This window comes from Zootoca vivipara, chromosome 6 (genome assembly GCF_963506605.1).
Source record: "Zootoca vivipara chromosome 6, rZooViv1.1, whole genome shotgun sequence".
NCBI classification, from domain to species: Eukaryota; Metazoa; Chordata; class Lepidosauria; order Squamata; family Lacertidae; genus Zootoca; species Zootoca vivipara.
The window spans coordinates 83,383,061-83,402,875 of NC_083281.1; the positions used below are offsets into that span (position 1 = coordinate 83,383,061).

General features: G+C 47.2%; 1 protein-coding gene across 1 annotated transcript; it reads right to left on the reverse strand.

The window, feature by feature from the left end:
• Nucleotides 1–10: 10 nt before the first annotated feature.
• Nucleotides 11–16,084, reverse strand: GPR157 (G protein-coupled receptor 157). Its single transcript, XM_060276226.1, has 5 exons — nt 15,000–16,084; nt 9,215–9,428; nt 6,924–7,118; nt 3,197–3,487; nt 11–2,409 (listed from the first exon to the last, which is right to left on the reverse strand). Exons 1-4 carry the CDS (start codon nt 15,374–15,376, stop codon nt 3,260–3,262), a joined length of 1,014 nt encoding a protein of 337 aa, XP_060132209.1. The 5' UTR covers nt 15,377–16,084; the 3' UTR covers nt 11–2,409; nt 3,197–3,259.
• Between the last annotated feature and the right edge of the window lie 3,731 nt (nt 16,085–19,815).

Consider the following 19,815-nt stretch of genomic DNA (forward strand, 5'->3'; position numbering starts at 1 on the left):
AGATGTCAAGGAAACAAACAACTATCTGACATTTAGAAGACATCTGAAGGCAGCCCTGTTTAGGGAAGTTTGTAATGTTTGATATTTTATCGCTTTTTTATTATTATATTCTGTTGGGAGCTGCCCAGAGCGGCTGGGGAAACCCAGCCAGATGGGCGGGGTATAAATAATAAATTATTATTAATTATTATTCTTATATCATCATCATAACAAAAAACCCATCTCTCTCCCTCCCCAACTACAAGATGTCTACGACAAAAGGGTCTACCTCTACATATAAAAGAACTGTGAAAAGGACTCTGAATTGATAGTGGGGACACAGACGTGCTTTTCCCTGTTTATTTGTTTTGTAACACAAAGTATTTAATAAAAACTTTCTTTAAAAAAGTTTTCTGAAATCAACAATTGTTGTCCTGGGTGCTGCAGTTTGGTAAGGGTGCTGAGAGTTGTTAGGAGACAACCCTTCCAGAGCTACAATCTCCCAAACACTTTTATTAAGACTGATTAGGGATCAGGGATGGTGGGATTTGTAGTCCATCAATACCTGAAAAGCCCGCAGGAGCACCATCTGAAAAGGAGACTCCCTGCCATGTCTCTGCATGAGTGGCTGCTCTGGCCGTAAAACAGATTAAAATGGGGATGAGGGAACTTCCAAACATTGTTGGACTCCCAATTGCCATCCATCCCAGCTGTTGGTAGAGACGGTAGTAGTTGTAGTCCCACAACATCTGGAGGGGGGCTGGTTCCCCTACTCCCAGATGGAAGCAAAGTCGAAAGCTGGAACTTCAGCCGTTCTCTCTCAGGGCGGTCAATTGGATCAAGAGTCCCAGAAGTGGGTAGTGGTGAAGCCCCTCCATAGGGAGTCACCCCACACACCCGGTGCGTTCCTGCAGAGGCACATAAACTTACCGCAGCTTTTTGCCCTGGCAAGTAGAGCAGGGGGAAATCAGCCAAGCTCTGTTTTCCCTTGAAAGGAGGTCATCAAAAGGCAGGCGGTATGGCAAGAGCCAATCAGAGGAAGGAAGCTGGAAGATTCCGGGGAAAGCAGCTGTTGACAGTTGGAAGGCCCAATAAAGTTGGCCAATGTAGGAGCATATCAGAATTGTTGCCACCATAACAGAACGCACCTAGACCAGCACTCGGTCTTCACAGTGGCCAACCAGATGCCTATTATGGGATGCCCACAAGCAGGTTATGAGTCCAAGAGTACCCTCCCGGCCAGAGTGGTTCCCAGCACCTGGCATTCAGACTCATGCCAGCTCTAGCTAAATGAGTTCCTGCTAAATATTCCTCTTTCAAGGAGCCTTCTAAATCTTTATCCCAGCAGATAAAGATCCTGTCTTGGTTTTGAAATTTGATTTTATATATGGGCTTTTGTTGCTTTAAACTTGTTTTTTTAAAAATATAAAAAAAATTTAAACTATCTATATAAATGTTTTTAAATATGTTTTCTATCGCAAATCGCTCCGGGATGCCTCATGGGAAGAGATGCATGAATCGAAATTAAAACAACAGCAACAACAAACAAACAAACAAACAAACAAACAAACAAAGGATTCGTAGTTCTTAAACTACTGGTAGCTACTTTATTCATTTCTTTAAAAAAGGGGGGGGGAAGAAAAACCGAAAAACTTAAGGTAGCAGCTCAAAGTTAGTCTCGGTCTACTTGTTTTATATATTAAAAAAAAACAACCCCCCCCAAAAAAACCCACACAAAACTCCAGAGCATAATTATGACAATTCCAACAGGAAACACGGTCTTTTTAAACAGTGTTCACAGTCCTCTGGAAAGATAAAAGTCCAGGGAGTCTCACGGGTCAAATCTATTTGCACAGGAAAGCTCCACAGCGAATCGCAGACTCTTCCTCTCTTCTTTGTCCTGTAGGAAATTTCTGAAGCGAGCACACTTTGAAAGAAAAACCCACCTCTTTGCGTGGGAGAGCCAATGTTCTGGCATGCTGGCTGGGGCTGATGGGAGTTGTAGTCAGTCCAAAACACCTGGAGGGTGCTGGGAACACACCAGCTGCTGTAAATCACCCAACCATGCAAAACCTAAAATCTGGAGCACTTCCTCTCTTTGGAGTGAATTTGCAACGGTCAAATCCCTTCCTGAAAAGAAGCTCTTGCTAAAGATTTGAGAATTCTCCAAGTCTCTTAAAAGAAAACGAAAGCACTAAAACAAGCCTTAGAGGAGAAGAATTAAAAGTGGAAGCTGGGAAGTATCTTCGCAACACCCCCACGATCAAAAAAGAGAGAGAGAAGTGAAAAGTCAGCCAGCTAAGGAACTGGATTCCAGAAAGGGGCCCATTCTTCATAAGAGCCCCCTTACCGCAGACCCGTGAAAACTTTGGCTACTTTTTTCTCAGGCAAGTAGCTCCCTCTGTAGGCACTTGGAGGCATTTCTGTTACCTGCCCAGACAGCAAAACAAACAAACGAAAGAGTCAGTGAAATATCCCTTCCATTTCCACCTACCCTGAGGGGCACCTTCTACAGAGTCTTCAGGCAGGGGACATTCTCAGCCTCCCTGGGCAGATAGGGTTGCCAGACTCAATAGAGGACAGGACTTCTGTGCCTTTAATTGCCCTGCTCTCTTTTGAGTCTGGAAACCTTAAAGAGAAACCAGCAGACCCTTTGTTTAATTTCCAAGCAAAGGGTCTGCTGGTTTCTCTTTAAGGTTTCCAGACTCAAAAGAGAACAGGGCAATTAAAGGCACAGAAGTCCTGTCCGCTATTGAGTCTGGCAACCCTAGTGGCAGACCATAGAGAAGGAAGTGGCTAGAGGGCACAACCTCGAAAACGGCTACAGCAATGTGATTGGCCAGAATAGCAGCGCCGTCAGGGGAAATTCCGCTGCATTTTTAAAAAGTTGGGTTTCTGTTGCAGGTTTGGGGGGAGGGAGAGAAGCCAAACAAGGGAAACAGGATACGTTTTGCTCATGAAACTGTGCAGACGCCCCACAAAATGTGAGTGAACAAAGCACAGCTAGTCCACAGTAAATTCCCAGCGTGGAGGCAGCCTCAATTCCTCATTTTGGCTGTGAAATACCTGGCCGAGGGTTGTAGGTTTGACTCAAGAGTAGACTCACTGCCACAAATGAGCACAGCTAACTAAGGTACATTCATTTCAGTGGTTCCCCTTCAAGTTGGGTGCAACCCCAAATCTTTGCCAGAAGCCCTCAAAAGCTGAAAACACTCACAGATAAAATCCTGACATGGCAAGGCCCCATCTTCCATTGAAACAGGGGCGTTCCTTGGAGGCCTCAGGTGCTCGAGAATTCCGCTTTTGCTCGATCGCTTTCTCGCACATCCCCCCAGTCCTTGGTGGCCGAATCAGGGCCCTGGGAGCGGCTCTCTGGGCTCAGCAGGGAATGCTCTGGGCTACTGGATCTCCAGCAGCACAAGGAGGAAAGCAGCTTGTTCCGGACGACCCGCGTGCAAAGGACAAACATAATGCAGTTGGCACCACCTTGGAATGTGTTACCGATGCCCTTGGGAGGGAGAAAATAATAATAATAATAATAATTTATTATTTATACCCCACTCATCTGGCTGAGTTTTCCCAGCTACTCTGGGTGGCTCCCAATCGAGTGTTAAAAATAATACAGCATTAAATATTAAAAACTTCCCTAAACAGGGCTGCCTTCAGATGTGTTTTCAAAATAGGATAGCAGCTTATTTCCTTAACATCTGATGGGAGGGCGTTCCACAGGGCGGGCGCCACTACCGAGAAGGCCCTCTGTCTGGTTCCCTGTAACCTCACTTCTCGCAATGAGGGAACCGCCAGAAGGCCCTCAGCACTGGATCTCTGTGTCCGGGCTGAACGATGGGGGTGGAGACGCTCCTTCAGGTATACAGGACCGAGGCCGTTTAGGGCTTTAAAGGTCAGCACCAACACTTTGAATTGTGCTCGGAAATGTACTGGGAGCCAATGCAGATCTCTCAGGAGTCAGGACTGGTGTTATGTGGTCCCGGCGGCCGCTCCCAGTCACCAGTCTAGCTGCCGCATTCTGGATTAATTGCAGTTTCCGGGTCACCTTCAAAGGTAGCCCCACATACAGCGCATTGCAGTAGTCCAAGTGGGAGATAACCAGAGCATGCACCACTCTGGCGAGACAGTCCGTGGGGCAGGTAGGGTCTCAGCCTGCGTACCAGATGGAGCTGGTAGACAGCCGCCCTGGATACAGAATTAACCTGCACCTCCATGGACAGCTGTGATTCCAAAATGAATCCCAGGATGCGCACCTGGTCCTTCAGGGGCACAGTTACCCCATTCAGGACCAGGGAGTCCCCCACACTCACCCACCCCGTCCCCCCAAAACAGTACTTCTGTCTTGTCAGGATTCACCTCAATTTGTTAGCCGCCATTCATCCTCCAGCCGCCTCCAGGCACTCACACAAGACATTCACCGCCTACACTGGTTCTGATTTAAAAGAGAGGTAGAGCTGGGTGTCATCTGCATACTGATGAACACCCAGCCCAACCCCCCTGACGATCTCTCCCAGCGGCTCTATATAGATATTATATGAAGCCGCTGGGTTCATATAAGCAGGCAGTTCATGGAAAAGCTCAGCCGTCATTTCATAAATTGTAAACACCGCTTGACTGTAAAAATACATCCTCAAAATGGTTTACACAAACACAGAAAAGATAAAACGATAAAATTATCACCAAGCAATAATTTAAGGCATTTGGAAGCTTAAAATGGACTAAAAACAGATTAAGACTCACAGGAACCTTCTAAAAATCTGCGTAGGCCTGTCTAAACCAAAATGTTTTTAGCAGGCACCAAAAAAAAAAAAGAATACGGCGAAGGCAGCTTGCCTGATATCAATAGGCAGGGAGTTCCAAAGTGCAGGTGCTGCCATACTAAAACATTTGAATTCTTATAAATCTAGAATGTGGCTTATAGCCTCCCAGTGGTGCAGCAATAAAACTGCTAGCACAATTGCAAAACTAAGCAGGGTCCGATGTGGTTTCAAATTGGATGGGAGACCTTGGGTTGAGATTCCTGCATTGCAGGGGGTTGGACTAGATGAAACTTGAGGTCCTTTCCAATTCTATGACTCTATGCGGCCAATTCTGCTATGCCATCAGAAGTCAACTACACAAGATACAACCCAACACAAGAAGACTACAAAACAAATAATGTGAACACCAAATAAAGGCATATTCCATCAGAACTTGCCATCTCTATGATTCACGAACCATAAAAGTAACCAATGGGGGCAAGATCCACAGATTTAGCTGCACCCCAAGTAAGTTTCATAAGTCAGTGTCTCAGAAGTGAGAATAAGCATTACTTTATGGACATATATCTTCAAACAAATAAACAAACAAACCTCAACAACAACTCCCAGTCCTGTGATTTGGTCAAATGAGCAGCTATTAATAGAAAAAGTAGTTTACATATGAAGTCTGCATTTGACCCATCAAAAATTGATAGAAGGCAGAGTCTGGGGCTTAAAGGCAGTGGTGCACCTATTATATCAGGAATTTCCTTTATTATCTCTTCCCCAAATTTGTACACTGGTTTGCAAGACCACCACATTAATCAATAGCTATTTCTGTTGACACAGCCTAAAATTGCATTAGCATTTTTTTAATTTTAATTTTTCTGTTCCTGCCTTAGTAGTTTACACACGTTTGCATTTTGGACTCAAGATGCAGAGACCAGTGGCTAATGCAAATGAATATCAAGCTGTGCATTTATTTATCCATCAGATGTTAAGGAGATGAGTAATTCTATAACATTTAGGAAACATCTGAAGGCAGCCCTGTATAGGGAAGCTTTTTAAGGTTTAATGTTGTACTGTGTTTTATATATGCTGGAAGTCACCCAGAGTGGCTGGGGCAACCCATCAGATGGGTGGGCTACAAATAAGTAATAATAATAATAATCCATTACACAATGCTTTCCAAAATACTGAAAGGCGTGTGCTGCAGGGGAGAAAAAGATAGAGGTCCAAGAGACCAGAGTTCAAATCTTCACACTGTGGCCACTGTGACCATATAACACAGGTTCTGAAAGTCCTACATTGGCTCCCAGGACATTTCCAAGCACAATTCAAAGTGTTGGTGCTGACCTTTAAAACCCTAAATGGCCTCAGCCCGGTATACCTGAAGGAGCGTCTCCACCCCCATCATTCAGCCTTCTGGCAGTTCCCTCATTGCGAGATGTGAGGTTACAGGGAACCAGGCAGAGGGCCTTCTCTGTAGTGGCGCCCACCCTGTGGAATGCCCTCCCATCAGATGTCAAGGAAATAAACAAGTATCTGACTTTTAGAAGACATCTGAAGGCAGCCCTGTTTAGGGAAGTTTTGAATGTTTGATGTTATATCACATTTTTAAGATTCTGTTGGGAGCTGCCCAGAGTGGCTGGGGAAACCCAGCCAAAAGGGTGGGATATAAAGATGATGATGATGATGATGATGATGATGATGACGACGACTCAGCCCTGAAGCTAATCGAGTGCCCTTTGGCTACTAAATAACCTCTCAGCCTGACCCACCTCGCAGGATTGTTGTGGAGATAAAATTAGGTACTGCAGGGGAAGAACTGCAAACATTGCCTTGAGGTCCTTGGAAGAAAAGTTTGAATGTCACAATAAAAATAGAAAAATTCCTTCAGTAGCACCTTAAAGGCCAACTAAGTTTTTATTTTGGTATGAGCTTAAGTGTGCATGCACACGAAAGCTCATACCAAAATAAAAACTTAGTTGGTCTTTAAGGTGCTACTGAAGGAATTTTTCTATTTTGCTTTGGCTCAGATCAACACGGCTACCTACCTGTAACAATAAAAATAAATATTAATGTCACAATAAAAATAAATAAATGAAAGTCTGCCTCATAGACCTTTTGGGAACCTCTAGGATGAAGTGACCAGATTCCAGGACCTCCCACCTGCCTTACAGCTAAGATACTTACGTGAAGGACCACCAGCATCGGGTTCTGGACTGCAGGGGAGCCGCAAAGCGTCAAGACGAACCGGATGGTGCTCCAGATTCGGAGGAAGATGAATATCACTGGGATCAGGATCAGCTTCTTATCCGCTATGGAAGTCCTCGGTAGCAAAGCTGGGGTCCTCGACAGGATAGGGCGGTACTCTGACAGCGCAGCATGCTTTGGGAAAGGGAAGACCACCGTGAGGAGCGAGGGGAAAGCGTGGGTGGGGGCAGGGTCAATTTAGCATCTGTCTCAAGGGTGGGGAACCTCAAAATCCAGAGGCTGACTGCGGCCCCCCGAGTCTCCCTGCCAGGCCCTCGCCACACATCACGCCAACCCCGATTCAGGGATGTGCTGTTGAACTCTGATCATGCCTCTTGCTCGCTTGGATAGAGAGAGGGGCGTGCAAGAAGAGTGTGTAGAAAGTAGCCCAATGTGCAAAAGGTAAAATCCGTGTTCATTTCTCCACCCACCTTTGACACCAGTAAGGTTCCCATATGTCTGGAATTTCCCAGACGTAGCCAGAATGTTGCAGTCGGAAGCAGTGCCTGGGCAGAAATAGGCAGAATGTCCAGTAAAATCTGGATGTATGGCAACCCATGTCGGCAATATCGTATTTGGCGATTTCCCTTTAAAATAGCTCAACAACTTCTTTTTTTTGTGATTTTGCCAAAATATAACAACCCTAGACACTAGCCATGGCACATGGCCCCTGGAAGGTTGCCCAGAATGGAATGTGGCCCTCAGTCTGGAAATATTCCCTGCCCCATGGGCCATATGAATTGCTTTGAACATTATCTCAGTAATTGTTACAACAGCCTTGTGAGGTTGGTCAGAATCAGTTAGGCTTCTTTGCAGATGGGCGTTGTGGGATGAGAAACTGTGGTCTGCTTAAGGGTTGCTATAATTAATTGATTGATTGATTGATTGATTGATTGATTGATTGATTGACTGGAGTTAGTGGCAGAGGTAAAACTCTGAATGAGGGACACTTTGCACATATGCATAGCACCAGCCAGAGACCTGCTTACTTTTTGACCTCAGTGGGTTTGTATCTAACTAAATCCTACTCAGAACAGACCCACCAAACTTCCTTCCTTCCTTCCTTCCTTCCTTCCTTCCTTCCTTCCTTCCTTCCTTCCTTCCTTCCTTCCTTCCTTCTATTATATACCTCCTTTCCTCCAAGGAGTTCAAGCAGAATATATGGTTCTCTCCTCCTCATTTCATTCTCACAACCCAGCAAGGTAGGTTAGGCTGAGAGGCAGGGTCACCCAGTGAGTTTCATGGCTGAATGGGGATTCAAACCATACTCTCTCAGGTCCTAGCCAAACACTCTAACCACTACACACACACACACACCCCAGGTCCCTTAATGTCAATGGGTCAGATCTGAGCAGGACTTAGCGGGGAACCCCCTAAGCAGTTTTGAAGGTGGCTCAGGGATATCTAAGATAGTCATTCGTGCTCAAATACAGATAAGCAAAGGGAAAGACGCTGGCTTGGAACGTCTGGCGTGGAATGCGGCAGCCTGGGGCAGATCTGGTTAAAAGAGCGCCCCTCTGCCAACACCTGTTCCAACACACAAACTTGGTTTTAGCCAGACGCGACTAGGGCAGCTGTCGGGGCCCCCTGCAGAGGAGGATGGAATGGCAAAAGAATCTGGAATTATTTCTGTTGCCAGAAAATTATGCTCCACTACCAGGAAAAGCCAGAAACAAACAAACAAACAAAACAAAACACACCTACCAAGGGGGATAAACACTTATTGCAAATTGAGCATAACAACATGGGCATTCCAACTGCAAAACTATTTTTGTAGGTTTGGAGACTTAGGGACTGCGATGACATCGTGCAGCGTAAAAGGCTGCATCTAGCAGTGAAGTCATGTGCTTCAGTTCTGCTCCCCTCTAAGCCTAATAAATGAAATGAAATTAATGTCGGGAGGCACCCGATTTCTCAGGAGAATATGAGGGGTCCAGGTTCTGGATCTATAGGCCCTGTTGGTCTGAGATGTTCCTCTGGGAATCCTAGTCCAAAGTCTCAGGCGCAAAGCTCCTCCTGCAATCAGCTCCGAGCCTTGACCCATCCCTGACTCCCCACACGGTGCCCCTGCGGCCTCCAATGGTGTGTCAACATCCCTGCTGGATGCGGCAATGATGACGACAAGAAAGCATAGCCCTTAGGCCCCAAATGTCCACTCAAATCCTAGAGGAAATTGATGCTCACCCCTAGACAATTAGTCTTCCCCTACCTGGAAAAAAAGGAATACCTACCGCTCGGTTGATGTGTTTCTTTATGAGGATGTAGAAGACCGGGAGAGTCACGTAGGCCAGGATCTCCCACAGCTTCCCTGCGAGGAGCATCCACAGGATCCGATCCTCCGCCTCGATGTTGATCCAGCACCAGCCCACAGAGACATCGGAGGCGTCGTAACCGATCTTCTTCAGAATCACGGCCAGCACGGTGATGACAAGCGGCACTCCCCAGCTGCAGGCAGAGAGGGGGAATAATTAGCCACCAGGGCGCGGCCATTTTTTTGGTTCCAGTTCAGGAACTGTGTCAAAAAAATTCATGGATAGTGACTAGATTTTGAAGGATAGCCACGTGTCGGTTTGCACAGCAATCCACTGAGGCTGAATTAGGAAGGTTCATATCAATTTCTCCTCATTGCAAGAAAAGGAAGTCCAACACACACCCTTGTCCTCTGCCCTACCACTCTCATGGAGCACCAGATGCCACAGTCATGGAGCACCACCTTCCAAATCTTTAGAGATGACAAGCCACAACCTGATCTGCCTGCAGAAGATCTCAAGGAACCAGTCTGGGCCGTGGAGATACTCATTCCAGGTGGTGCTCTAAGCAGACACAATTGCATCTCAATCTGCGACGCCTTCAACTCCAGAATTCACTCTCAAGGGTTAAGGAAGTTGCCTCTTAATTTCCTGCCTCCCCTTTCCTTATCATCCGGATATACTGCCCTACCATTCCAGAACTAGGACAGAGTTTATGAGAGGACAAGCCTGTTTGCTCAATTGTGCAAAGGCGTTACACTGCAACTTTAGTGAGACACAAACATTGACTTCAGCAAGCCGGACTTCAGCCAGTTGACCCGAGATGTGACTGACCAACTGATGAGAAGGCATTTTATCCCAAAGCATGGGAAAGAAGTGTGTGTGTGTGTGTGTGTGTGTGTGTGTGTGTGTGTGTGTGTGTGTGGTCTATTCTAAATCTGTTGGCTAACGCTGCACATTTAGGTTCCATCTAGCTCAGTAGTGTCTACACTGACTAGCAGCAGCACTTCAGGGTTTCAAACAGGGGTACTGTATCTCCCAGCCCTGCCGGGAATTGAACCCAGAACCTTCTACATGCAAGGCAGGTGCTCTACCACTGAGCTAAAGCCCTTCCCTTAAGACGGAGGAAGCTGCCTTATACTAAGTTGTACCATTGGTCCAAAACTCCAGGGTTTCATTAGAGATGCCGGCAGTGGAACCTGGGACCTTCTGCATGCAAAGCAGGTGCTCTAACACTAAGCTGCAGCCTTTTTCTTAAGACATAGAATCTGCCATATACTAGAATGACCATAGCCATAATAATTCTGCCCATCTAACTGGGTAGCCCCAGCCACTAAGTTACGGTAGCTCAGTATTGTTGATACTGACTGGCAACAGCTCTCTGGGATTTCAGCTTCCTATGTTCGTAATCCCTCATCAACCTGCAATTCCCACCATGCCCTGGTCTGGCATCAAAACTGTTAAACAGATTGCAAGACTGGTTTACATCTGTAATGCATGCTACCTGCAGCCAAATCAAGTGACTGCGAGCTGGCCAATTCCCAAACAAACAGGCCAGGTGGATAATACTATCACTTTCCACTCAAGTCTTCCCAGGATGCTCAAAACACTCCCGATTTGCTACCGCTCTAAGATCAAGGCTGTTGAGTTAATTCAGAAAGCCTTAAATGCCTTGCCTTCAAAGTAACCACCTGATCCCTTATACTCCACCTTGATCACTGGTGTATCTTCTGATGGGGCATTTCTGGTAGTTCCTCTCACACCTGTGAGATTAGGTTGGCATTCGCCAGGGACAAAGGCTTTCATGTGGCAAGCCCTACCCTGTGGAACTCCCTGCTGCTTGAGGTTTGACAGCAACCACCCCTGCCTTCTCTTGGGATGACTTTGTCAAACTCTACTTTCTAGACAGGTGTTTACAATATGAATTTTTCTCTTTGACCTATTGCAGTCTTATCCATGTTTTTAAATTTACATTTTACAGATATTGATTGATTTTATCATATTATTGATATCAGGCAGATGCCATCAACGTACTGTTTTCAGCACCTGCTAAACACATTTTTGTTTAGAAAAGCTTGCCTATATGTTTAGAAAGCAGGTGCCAGTTAACTTTTCAAAAGCCTTATTGGTCTTAATTTTTCTTGGTGATGATTCTATTTTTTGTTTTGTTTTTACAATCAAGTAGTGTATAAACTCAATGAAACAAAGAAAATTATTATATCCCGCCTTTCTGCCCCAGACTGGGGACTCAAAGCCGCTTACACAAATTAAAACACAGATAAAAGCATTTCAGTCACATAAGCCACCTTTGGCATATGTTATGAAAGTGTGGGTCATGAATATGCAATTAAATAATGAGTATAAAGTTGTGCCTGGCTGCCTAAGAATCAGCTGGCTTTCTGAAAGGCACCCTCCTCCCCCAGCGAGCTATAAATATGCCCTAGTCATGAGCTAAGAGGCTGACCGCTTGTTGATGTCCCCTTGCAGGTGACCAGCCCGACGGTCTAGTATTTCATTCCAAATCTCACTGCCAGTCCTAAAGAGTTTCAAAAAAAAAAAAAAGCCTCTTACGCACTTGATAAACACCACCGATGGGGAAGGCGCTCCAATACAAGCACCCAAACGCTTTGAGTGTTTCCAACAGACAAACAAAGGCAACCCCCCCTTTTCCCCCCCTCCAAGGAGCTCATCATGCCAAGAACCCTGATTTCACCTTTAGCCTCCTTCCCAAATGTTCCATATTAAGGAAACCTTAACTCCAATGAGTCTACCTGCCGTGTTTCTGCATGAGTCACTGTTCTGCTCAGCACCCAGCGGCCACAACAGCAGCAACGCACCTCCCAGAGGCACACCAGACTTTATAGCCCCCGTTTTCCTCCAAGGCGCTCAAGGTGAGGCTGAGGGGGCAATGAGAGGCCCAAGGTCACCCAGTGAGCTTCATGTCCGTGGGGATTCGAACCCGTGTCTCCCAGGTACTTGTCTGACACTCTAACCACTACACCATGTTGGCTCTCATTGTAATGGCTCTCATTACAGATTCCTGAGTTTAATTCATGGCAGAGAGTAGGGATTCGAACCCTCATCTCCCGGGCTCTAATCTGACACTCTAACCACCACACCACACCACACAGGCTATCATATACCCAGAATTCTTTGGGTAGGGAATCGTGCTTAAAATGATTGGTATGTATGGAGTCTGGCTGGGCCAAAAGCCAGTGTTATAGGTTCCTACTGATGGATCTCGCTGTAGAGCGCAAAAAGCATGCGCAGAGGGCAAAATTGAGTGTGGAACTTGGTATGTTGCACTCTACGGTCCCAAAGACAAAATCTGAGCCACCCAAAATGCTATCTAACTTTGCAAAAACTTGCTGCCAATGTTCTGCTACCTCTGGATATAGGTCAGGTGAAATCGTCTGGTTTGGACGGGAAAGAGAAGCTTCTGTACTCGAATCGACAGGCCTCGCCTACCTAGGAGATAGGTTATCCTGGGAGACAAGCAAAGGTAATTTCAAGCCACACCCAAGCTCTGTTCTCATGATGGCCAAGTTCTCAAGAGGAGAGAGAGAGAGAGAGAGGAGTCAAACATGCCAAACGGCATGTCAGCACTAGGATGGGCAGAGTTCAATTTCTTGCCGGGACAAGCGCATAACAGGTTTTCCTCCTGAGGTCCGGAGAACGATTGAGCACGCAAAGCTTCCACCTTTGATCCATCCAGCCTAAGAATAATGAAAACCCATCTTGCTTGCTAGGATGAGTAGAGAGAGGGATATGCGGAGAAACCTGTATTGCGCAACAGGAGGAGCTGCAGCCGCTACTCCGCCCACTTTTGCCTCTGACCCCCACCTACCACTGGCATGGGCCCCCCAGAAGATCACCCATAAGGGAGGGCAACCCTTGGGCCAAAAAAAGGTCCCCTTTTTGACTCCTACTTGGAGATGCCAGGGATTGAACCTGGAACCTTTTGCATGCAAAGCAGGTACTCTACCAGAGCTACGAATCTCTCTCCAAGTAAATGGGCATGAGACTGCAACAATGGTTTGTGCATCTCTCCTAGGATAATATCCTGTGCTGCAGTTTTAGTGCAGCACTGTTTATTCGATTAATTGCTTATTATTTCATTTTAAGGTTTTGCATTGTAAGCTGCCTTAAGAAGTCCCCCCCCCCACCGCCCCAAGCTGGTGCTATACAAAAGCAGCCTTGTAAATAAGCCCACAAAAATTATTAGCCCGCAAAATATTTTACTAGCTTGCTGGGGGCTCAGAGAGCAGGGAGGCGCTCTCTGTCTCTTCCAATCTGCTGAGTTTCTGTGCTGGGTGGAGAGGAAGCGACCTGCTCACTCGCCTCTGTGGAATTCCTTGTCGCCTATGGCGAGTGGGCAGCTGCTGAAATGGATGTAAGTAGCCTTCACCAATCTGCTGCCCTCCAGATGTTTAGGACTGCAACTCTCATCAGGGTTGTCATAATCCAAAACATCTGGAGGGTACCAGCTTGACAAAGTTGGGAGTTTAATTAATTGAAAAGATACCAGCGTGGGGGGATGGGTAAAAAGAAAAAAAACCTATTAAACAAATGCTGAGCAGCTGGCAGGCCTGAGCGTCAAAGGGTCACTGTGGTCACTCCTCGCAGCTTGGAGGCTGGCATGTGACCACTGCCTATCTCACATGGCATAATAAAGGCTTTTCTTTGACTTGGCAAATCAGCTCACAGAGGGAGGCAGGGGAAGCCCCAGCAAGTGAATTAAAGCTGCTGTTTCTTTTTGCTGATCCCTCCCAAGCTCTCTTGCTAGCTCACCTATTGATCACATTCTCACCCCACCCGGTTTTTCAAGGAATTGACAATCTGAGTTCCATCAGTAGGCGAGATAAGAGAGTAGGGGGAAGGGATGGATCCTAGAATCTCTGCCCACAACCCTGGAGAGCTGTTGCCGATCAGTGTAAACAACACTGAGCTGGATGAACCATTGGTCCAGCTTAGTGTATGTGAAGGGAGATGGAGAGGCCTCGGTGCTAGAGGGGAGCAGACTACAGGCTTGTGGTTGTGGGATCTGCTTTTTTCTTATTTTAGCAAGAACCTTGAGGTCTACCAGCTGAAGCCAAACAGCCTGAGCGTGAAGGACTGTCCCAGTAAGCTTCATGGCTGAGCAGGGATTTGAACCTTGTTGGTTAGAGCATGGTGCTGACAATGTTAAGTTTGCAGGTTCGATCCCCTTACAGGCAACCTGCAAATTCCTGCATTGAAGGGGGGTTGGACAAGAATGATCCTAGGGGTCCCTTCCAACTCTACAATTCTATGATTCTCCCAAAGTCCAAGTCTGTCACTCTAATTACTACACCACACTGTGGAGGGACACCCCATGATCTACATAAAAGAGGCGAGTCTCTGCCCAGAGAAGCTTGCATATTTCATCTTTGGACACCAAGACTGGGCAGCAATGAAAGTCCTGTGCTGTATTTTTCTGCAAAAAAATGTGTTCGTATCAATGAATTGGTTTGCCAGTCGCAGTTACAATTATTAGGCAAGGGCAGTAGTTTACTAAATACACGGAAGATAAACTATGCCAGATTTGATCATGCATTTGGCTCCCAAATTTATTTGCTTCACCCCGGGTGAAGGTCCCCTAAAACAAGCTTCCTTAATTCGCATCAGAAAGTTTCCTCAATTTAAAACTTCCAGGGCCCTTGTTTTCCTTGATTGTTTTTTGCAGTGACCCGTAAGGGGAGTCCCCGAGGACAGGGAAGATGAAGAGACGGGGAAGAAGACCACGAACCTCACCACGTGGAAGAAGCAGAGGAGGCTGGTCCCCGTAGGCGATCCCTGAACGATGCTGATGTAGAGGTACAACGCAATGGCCATCGTCCAGAAGAAGGAGCTGGTGTTGGAGAAGGTGGACACGGCGCCCTGGGCCACGCAGTCCCACGTGGACGAGCCGAAGTCCTTCAGGGCCCCGTAGAAGTAGGAGGCGGCCGAGAGGAGGTCCGCCAAGGAGAGGTAAAGCAGGAGCTGCCGGGGCCGCGTCCGCAGCTCGGGCCACAGGGCGTGGGTGCCCACCAAAAGGCTAGACCCTAGGAAGGAGAGGGCGCACGAAACCAGTACCACCACCCTCTCGAAGGGGTACAACTCCGTCCGCAGAGCGCCGTGGGGCATGGCGGAAGGAGAGGCTGGCCTGGCCGCAGAGGCAAGGGGTCGGAGTGGGGCGGTGTGTGTGTGGGTATCTCAGCAGGGCAAATCAGGGCAGGAGAGGAAAGGAGTTAAGAGAAAGGAAGAACGCGCAGTGGGAGGCGAGGAAGGAAGGGGCGCAAGTTACGGAGGGAGAAAGTTAAGGGAAGAGAGAGGAGGGGAGGGGTGTCTTTGCAGGGGTGGCGGAAAGAGAGCGAGAGCGAGCGAGAGGGACCTGGGAAAGTGAAAGGAGAAGGACGCGGGGGAGAGCTCGGGTGCGCCTCGGGAGTTCAAAGGAAAGGGAAACAAAGCGCGGGGGGAGGAGCCGGCTGCGGACTCCGGCTGAGGCGCCCAGAGGCAGAAAGCAGAGCAAGCGACGGCTCCGGCTCTCGGCTCCGTCTCGCCCTGCTGCTCTTCAAGCCCCGGGCGGAGGCCTCGACGCCGCGTCCCCTCCCACCCAGGCTGGGGGCTGCTGGCTGGCTCCTCCTTTCGCTTCCCTGCCTTGCTTCGGAGCGCCGTAGACGGCGGACTGGATGAAGGAGGCTGTGCCGGCAGATGCCTTCCTCTTGAAGTGGCCAAGCCCCTTTCCCCCCAGAAGCTGAGTTTCTGAGCATGCACAGAGCGCCCTCCTCTAAGACAGCAGCACCAGGACCGTCCTATCTTAACCATGTGAACTATATTATATGTTTTCTTAATTTATTTGTATTAATATACAGTCATTATTTACTTAATTTCACAGTCTTTTTATTATTCGCTGTATTAATTATTATTACGTTATTTTAATATACGGTCTCTATCGGAGGCTGCAGTCCTATTATACCTGCTTCCGCAGAAGTAAGCCTCAGAAGACAGGAGTGCCTGGCGTGCTCTGGTCCATGGGGTCACGAAGAGTCGGACACGACTGAACAACAACATGGCTCAGTGGAAATCAATGGTACTGACTCGCTTCTGAATAGAAGTCGAGCATTGTCTCGACTGTATTTCAGAGCATGCATTCTCGACTTCGACCTCTAGATGTCAGCATTGTCCCAGGATGCAAACATATGCCAGAGCAATCGTCATTACAGTATATTATGCTGAACCTTACAACAAACCTGTAAGGAAGGCCAGTGTTACTGTTGTGCTAAGATTCCTGCCTGCCTGCTTCTTACAGGCATTTGATTCTCCAGTGTGAGAACAGAATTCTGGACAAGATGGGCCATTGGCCTGAGCCAGCAGGGCTTTTTTTGTGTTCTTAACTTCTCTCCAGATTGTAGTTTGGAGTGGTGGGGAGCAGATAGGGAGTAGCCTATTTAAGGCAATTAAGTGAGTTCCTGGGGTAATTGAGATCCCAACCAGGACAGATACTTACAGTGGAATCCTAATAATTTCCCTAGACACTGCAATAAGTTAACCCTTCCCTCCCCAGCTGCGACTCTCTCCCCTGAAAAACTGCCACCTCCTGTGTCACAATTAGGATTGAAAGAAGCCTTTTAGCAGATGAATTCTTTTCATGGGGGAGGAGCACGGCGTGGAGGAGGTAAGATGTTATCGGCAAGATGGTGAGGCCATGTGGGTGGGGGTGCATCCAGATTGCAGGCTGGTTGTTCCCCACCCCTCATTTCGAGATAAGTGACAGATTACCCAACTAAAATTTAATCAGTATTGATTTGTTTTAGGTTCTTCAAACAAAAGGGGGAGTGAGATGTGCAGATAGTTTTTTTTATGGTGTAGTCCCATGGTGGGGAACTTTTTCCCTCCCTAGGGCCGCATTCTATTCTGTGTGACCTTCTGCGGGCCACAAGGCAATGATGAAGGGAGGGGGCAGACTTTTTGGCCAGAGGCAAAAATACCAACGAATGTTAATTTTACCTTTGTTAATTTTATTTTGTTTACCTTTGCAAGATAGCCTGTCTCCACACACATTTACACACCTCTCTCTGTCCTCTCCTCAGACCAGGAAGAGGCACAGTGGGAGAGTTTCATTAACTATGAACGTCCAAATTTTGGGGTTTTGGGGGGGATACCTAGGACCCCAATTTGAGTATCAGTTACTCAATTTGGGGGGGGGACATACAAAATGTGGGGTTTGTGCTACCAAATCCTACAAAACGGCTGCAAAACTTTGGCTCAGGTTTCAGATTTTGGGGTTTGTAGTTAATGAAGCTGGATCAGAGACCAGTTACACATTAACTGACAGGTAAAAGCAGTCTGGTCCATGGGGTCACGAAAGCAGTCCAGGAAGGTGCAAAAAAGAGCAAACAGGAGGTGTGGCCAAGGAAGGGGGTGTAGCCTAGGGGAAGTGAGTCCTGTGGTCCTGGAGAGCTGTATTTTGAGTCTGGCATTCCCCACTGCTGATCTAGTTGCTTGGTGGCGCTGAATTTAGTCATAATTGGGTGGAATCGGGAGTTTCTACCATTGTCTAAGAGATAACAAAGTTTTCATCTAGCTTCCTGACTGGTGCGTCCTCTGATACCCTTCCACAATGAGAAATGTTTGCCTTGCCTGCTATCCTGTCCCTGACATTTAATCTGATCAGTCCCACTGGCTGCAAGAGACATTTCTTTCCAGTCAGCAAGAACACTTAGGTAAGTCAGATATCAAGCAGTACAAGTTTTTTTTGTTTTTTTTAAGAGAGTTATCTTTGGGAGTACGGTTGCCAACTTTTCAGCCAGCCTCTGTTACTATGCCTTTAACAACAGCTTGATCTGCAGATACATGCTTAATTTTACACCTTGAGACAGCTTACCTGCTGGGTTTTTACAAAACAGGTTGCTACAAATTATGAATGGGGAAGAATTTCTTCAGTCCACTTTTTGCAGGAAATATTTTTTTTTGCAGGGGGGGGGGGGATCAGTGTCTAGATTGCCTGTAGATCAAAATGCAACTCCCATGCAGATTACTCACCCCTCTGGATTTTTGCAAGTCAGTTTTGGTGCATTACAAAAATATGCACCTCACGTTTAAAAAATGTGTGCGCGCAATGCATATTTTACCGATGAATGAACTGAAAATACATATTTTCTATTTTCAAAAGGTTTGTACAAGAGGAATGCAATTTAAATACTTTTAGGGTTTTTTTCCTTTCAAAACAGCACGAAGACAAAAGAGCAGCACTGGGGAAGATCAAGAACAAGGGTAGACATGAATAATCTACCAGTGGTTTTCAACCAGTGTGCCATGGCACCCTGGGGTGCCTTGAATGGTGGTCAGGGGTGCCATGGGCAACACTGGCTTCCAACCCTCTTTTGTTACCTCCCTCCTCTGATGCCCTCTCACATTCCTGCCTCCCCAAGGCTTGCACAGCTGGCTATAAGCTCCGCAGGTGAATCATGCCTCTGGGAGGCACTTCTCTTTGGGGCGGGGCGGGGGCTTTGCTCAGAGACCAGGGATGGCGGCAGCAGCTGCTCAGAGGACTCCCAAGGGGAGAGGAGAGGAGGCTGAGGGAACCCTCCACAAGGGAGGGTGTCTGAAAAAGGGTGAGAGGCTGCCAGCTCTGCAGGCAAGGGGTGACATAACTGGGCTCCTGAGCCCCACAGGGGTGCCACAGAAAGAACGTAGCTGGTCAAGGGAGCCGTGGACTCGAAAAGGTTAAAAACCTCTGCCTTAGACCATATGAGCTGGGGCTTATTGGGTCTGGTGGGATGGAAGGCAGGGAGCCCAACAGTAGGTGGTGCCAGAGCCCATGAGTGGCAGAGCCGATTCTAACATTGTGTCCATCCTTCTCCCTGCAACTGAGGGAGGCAGCAGGCATTGCCACCCCCTGGGCTGGTTGTAAGAAGGCAGGTCTCTGTGGGCTGCCTTGGTGGGGCACTGCCCCATTTGTCCTTTCGGACCAGCCCCACCACTGCCTTAATGTATGCATTGCCTCAGACATCCCAGGGTTGATCACTGCGATCATCTGAGGGAGCACTACTAGTGGTCCACTAGTTGAGAAGCATACCTCAGGTCAATGAGGAGACATGCCTTCAATGTAGGGGGCCCATCTCTGTGGAACTCGCTGCCACTAGAACTCGGGCAAACACAAACTTTGCTGAGTTTCAGCTGCCAGGTTAACACTGTCTTATTTCAGGCTTCTTTGCACTGTGAATGCTGTTGCAGTGTTTTATTCTTTGATGTTTTAATTTAGGCTATAAAATGTTGTTTGGTGCAATTGTTTTAAGCTGCTTCAAGACCTATATGCGTTGAAAGGGGATATATAATTTTGAATGATGTTTTTGAATGATACAGCAAATTTTGGTAAACTGCTTTGAGAACGTCTTCAGGCAATCAAATGGAAGAGAAGTCGTCTAAATAGATATAGGTAGGTAGGTAGGTAGAAGTGAACTTCTATGCACAGGACCAGTATACCACCGAAAACCAGACATGGGGTGAGGGAAAACAATGGGTTAAAATGAGTACATTCGTGTATTTAGCTCATGAGTTCAGCATCAACACCCAACTGTCCT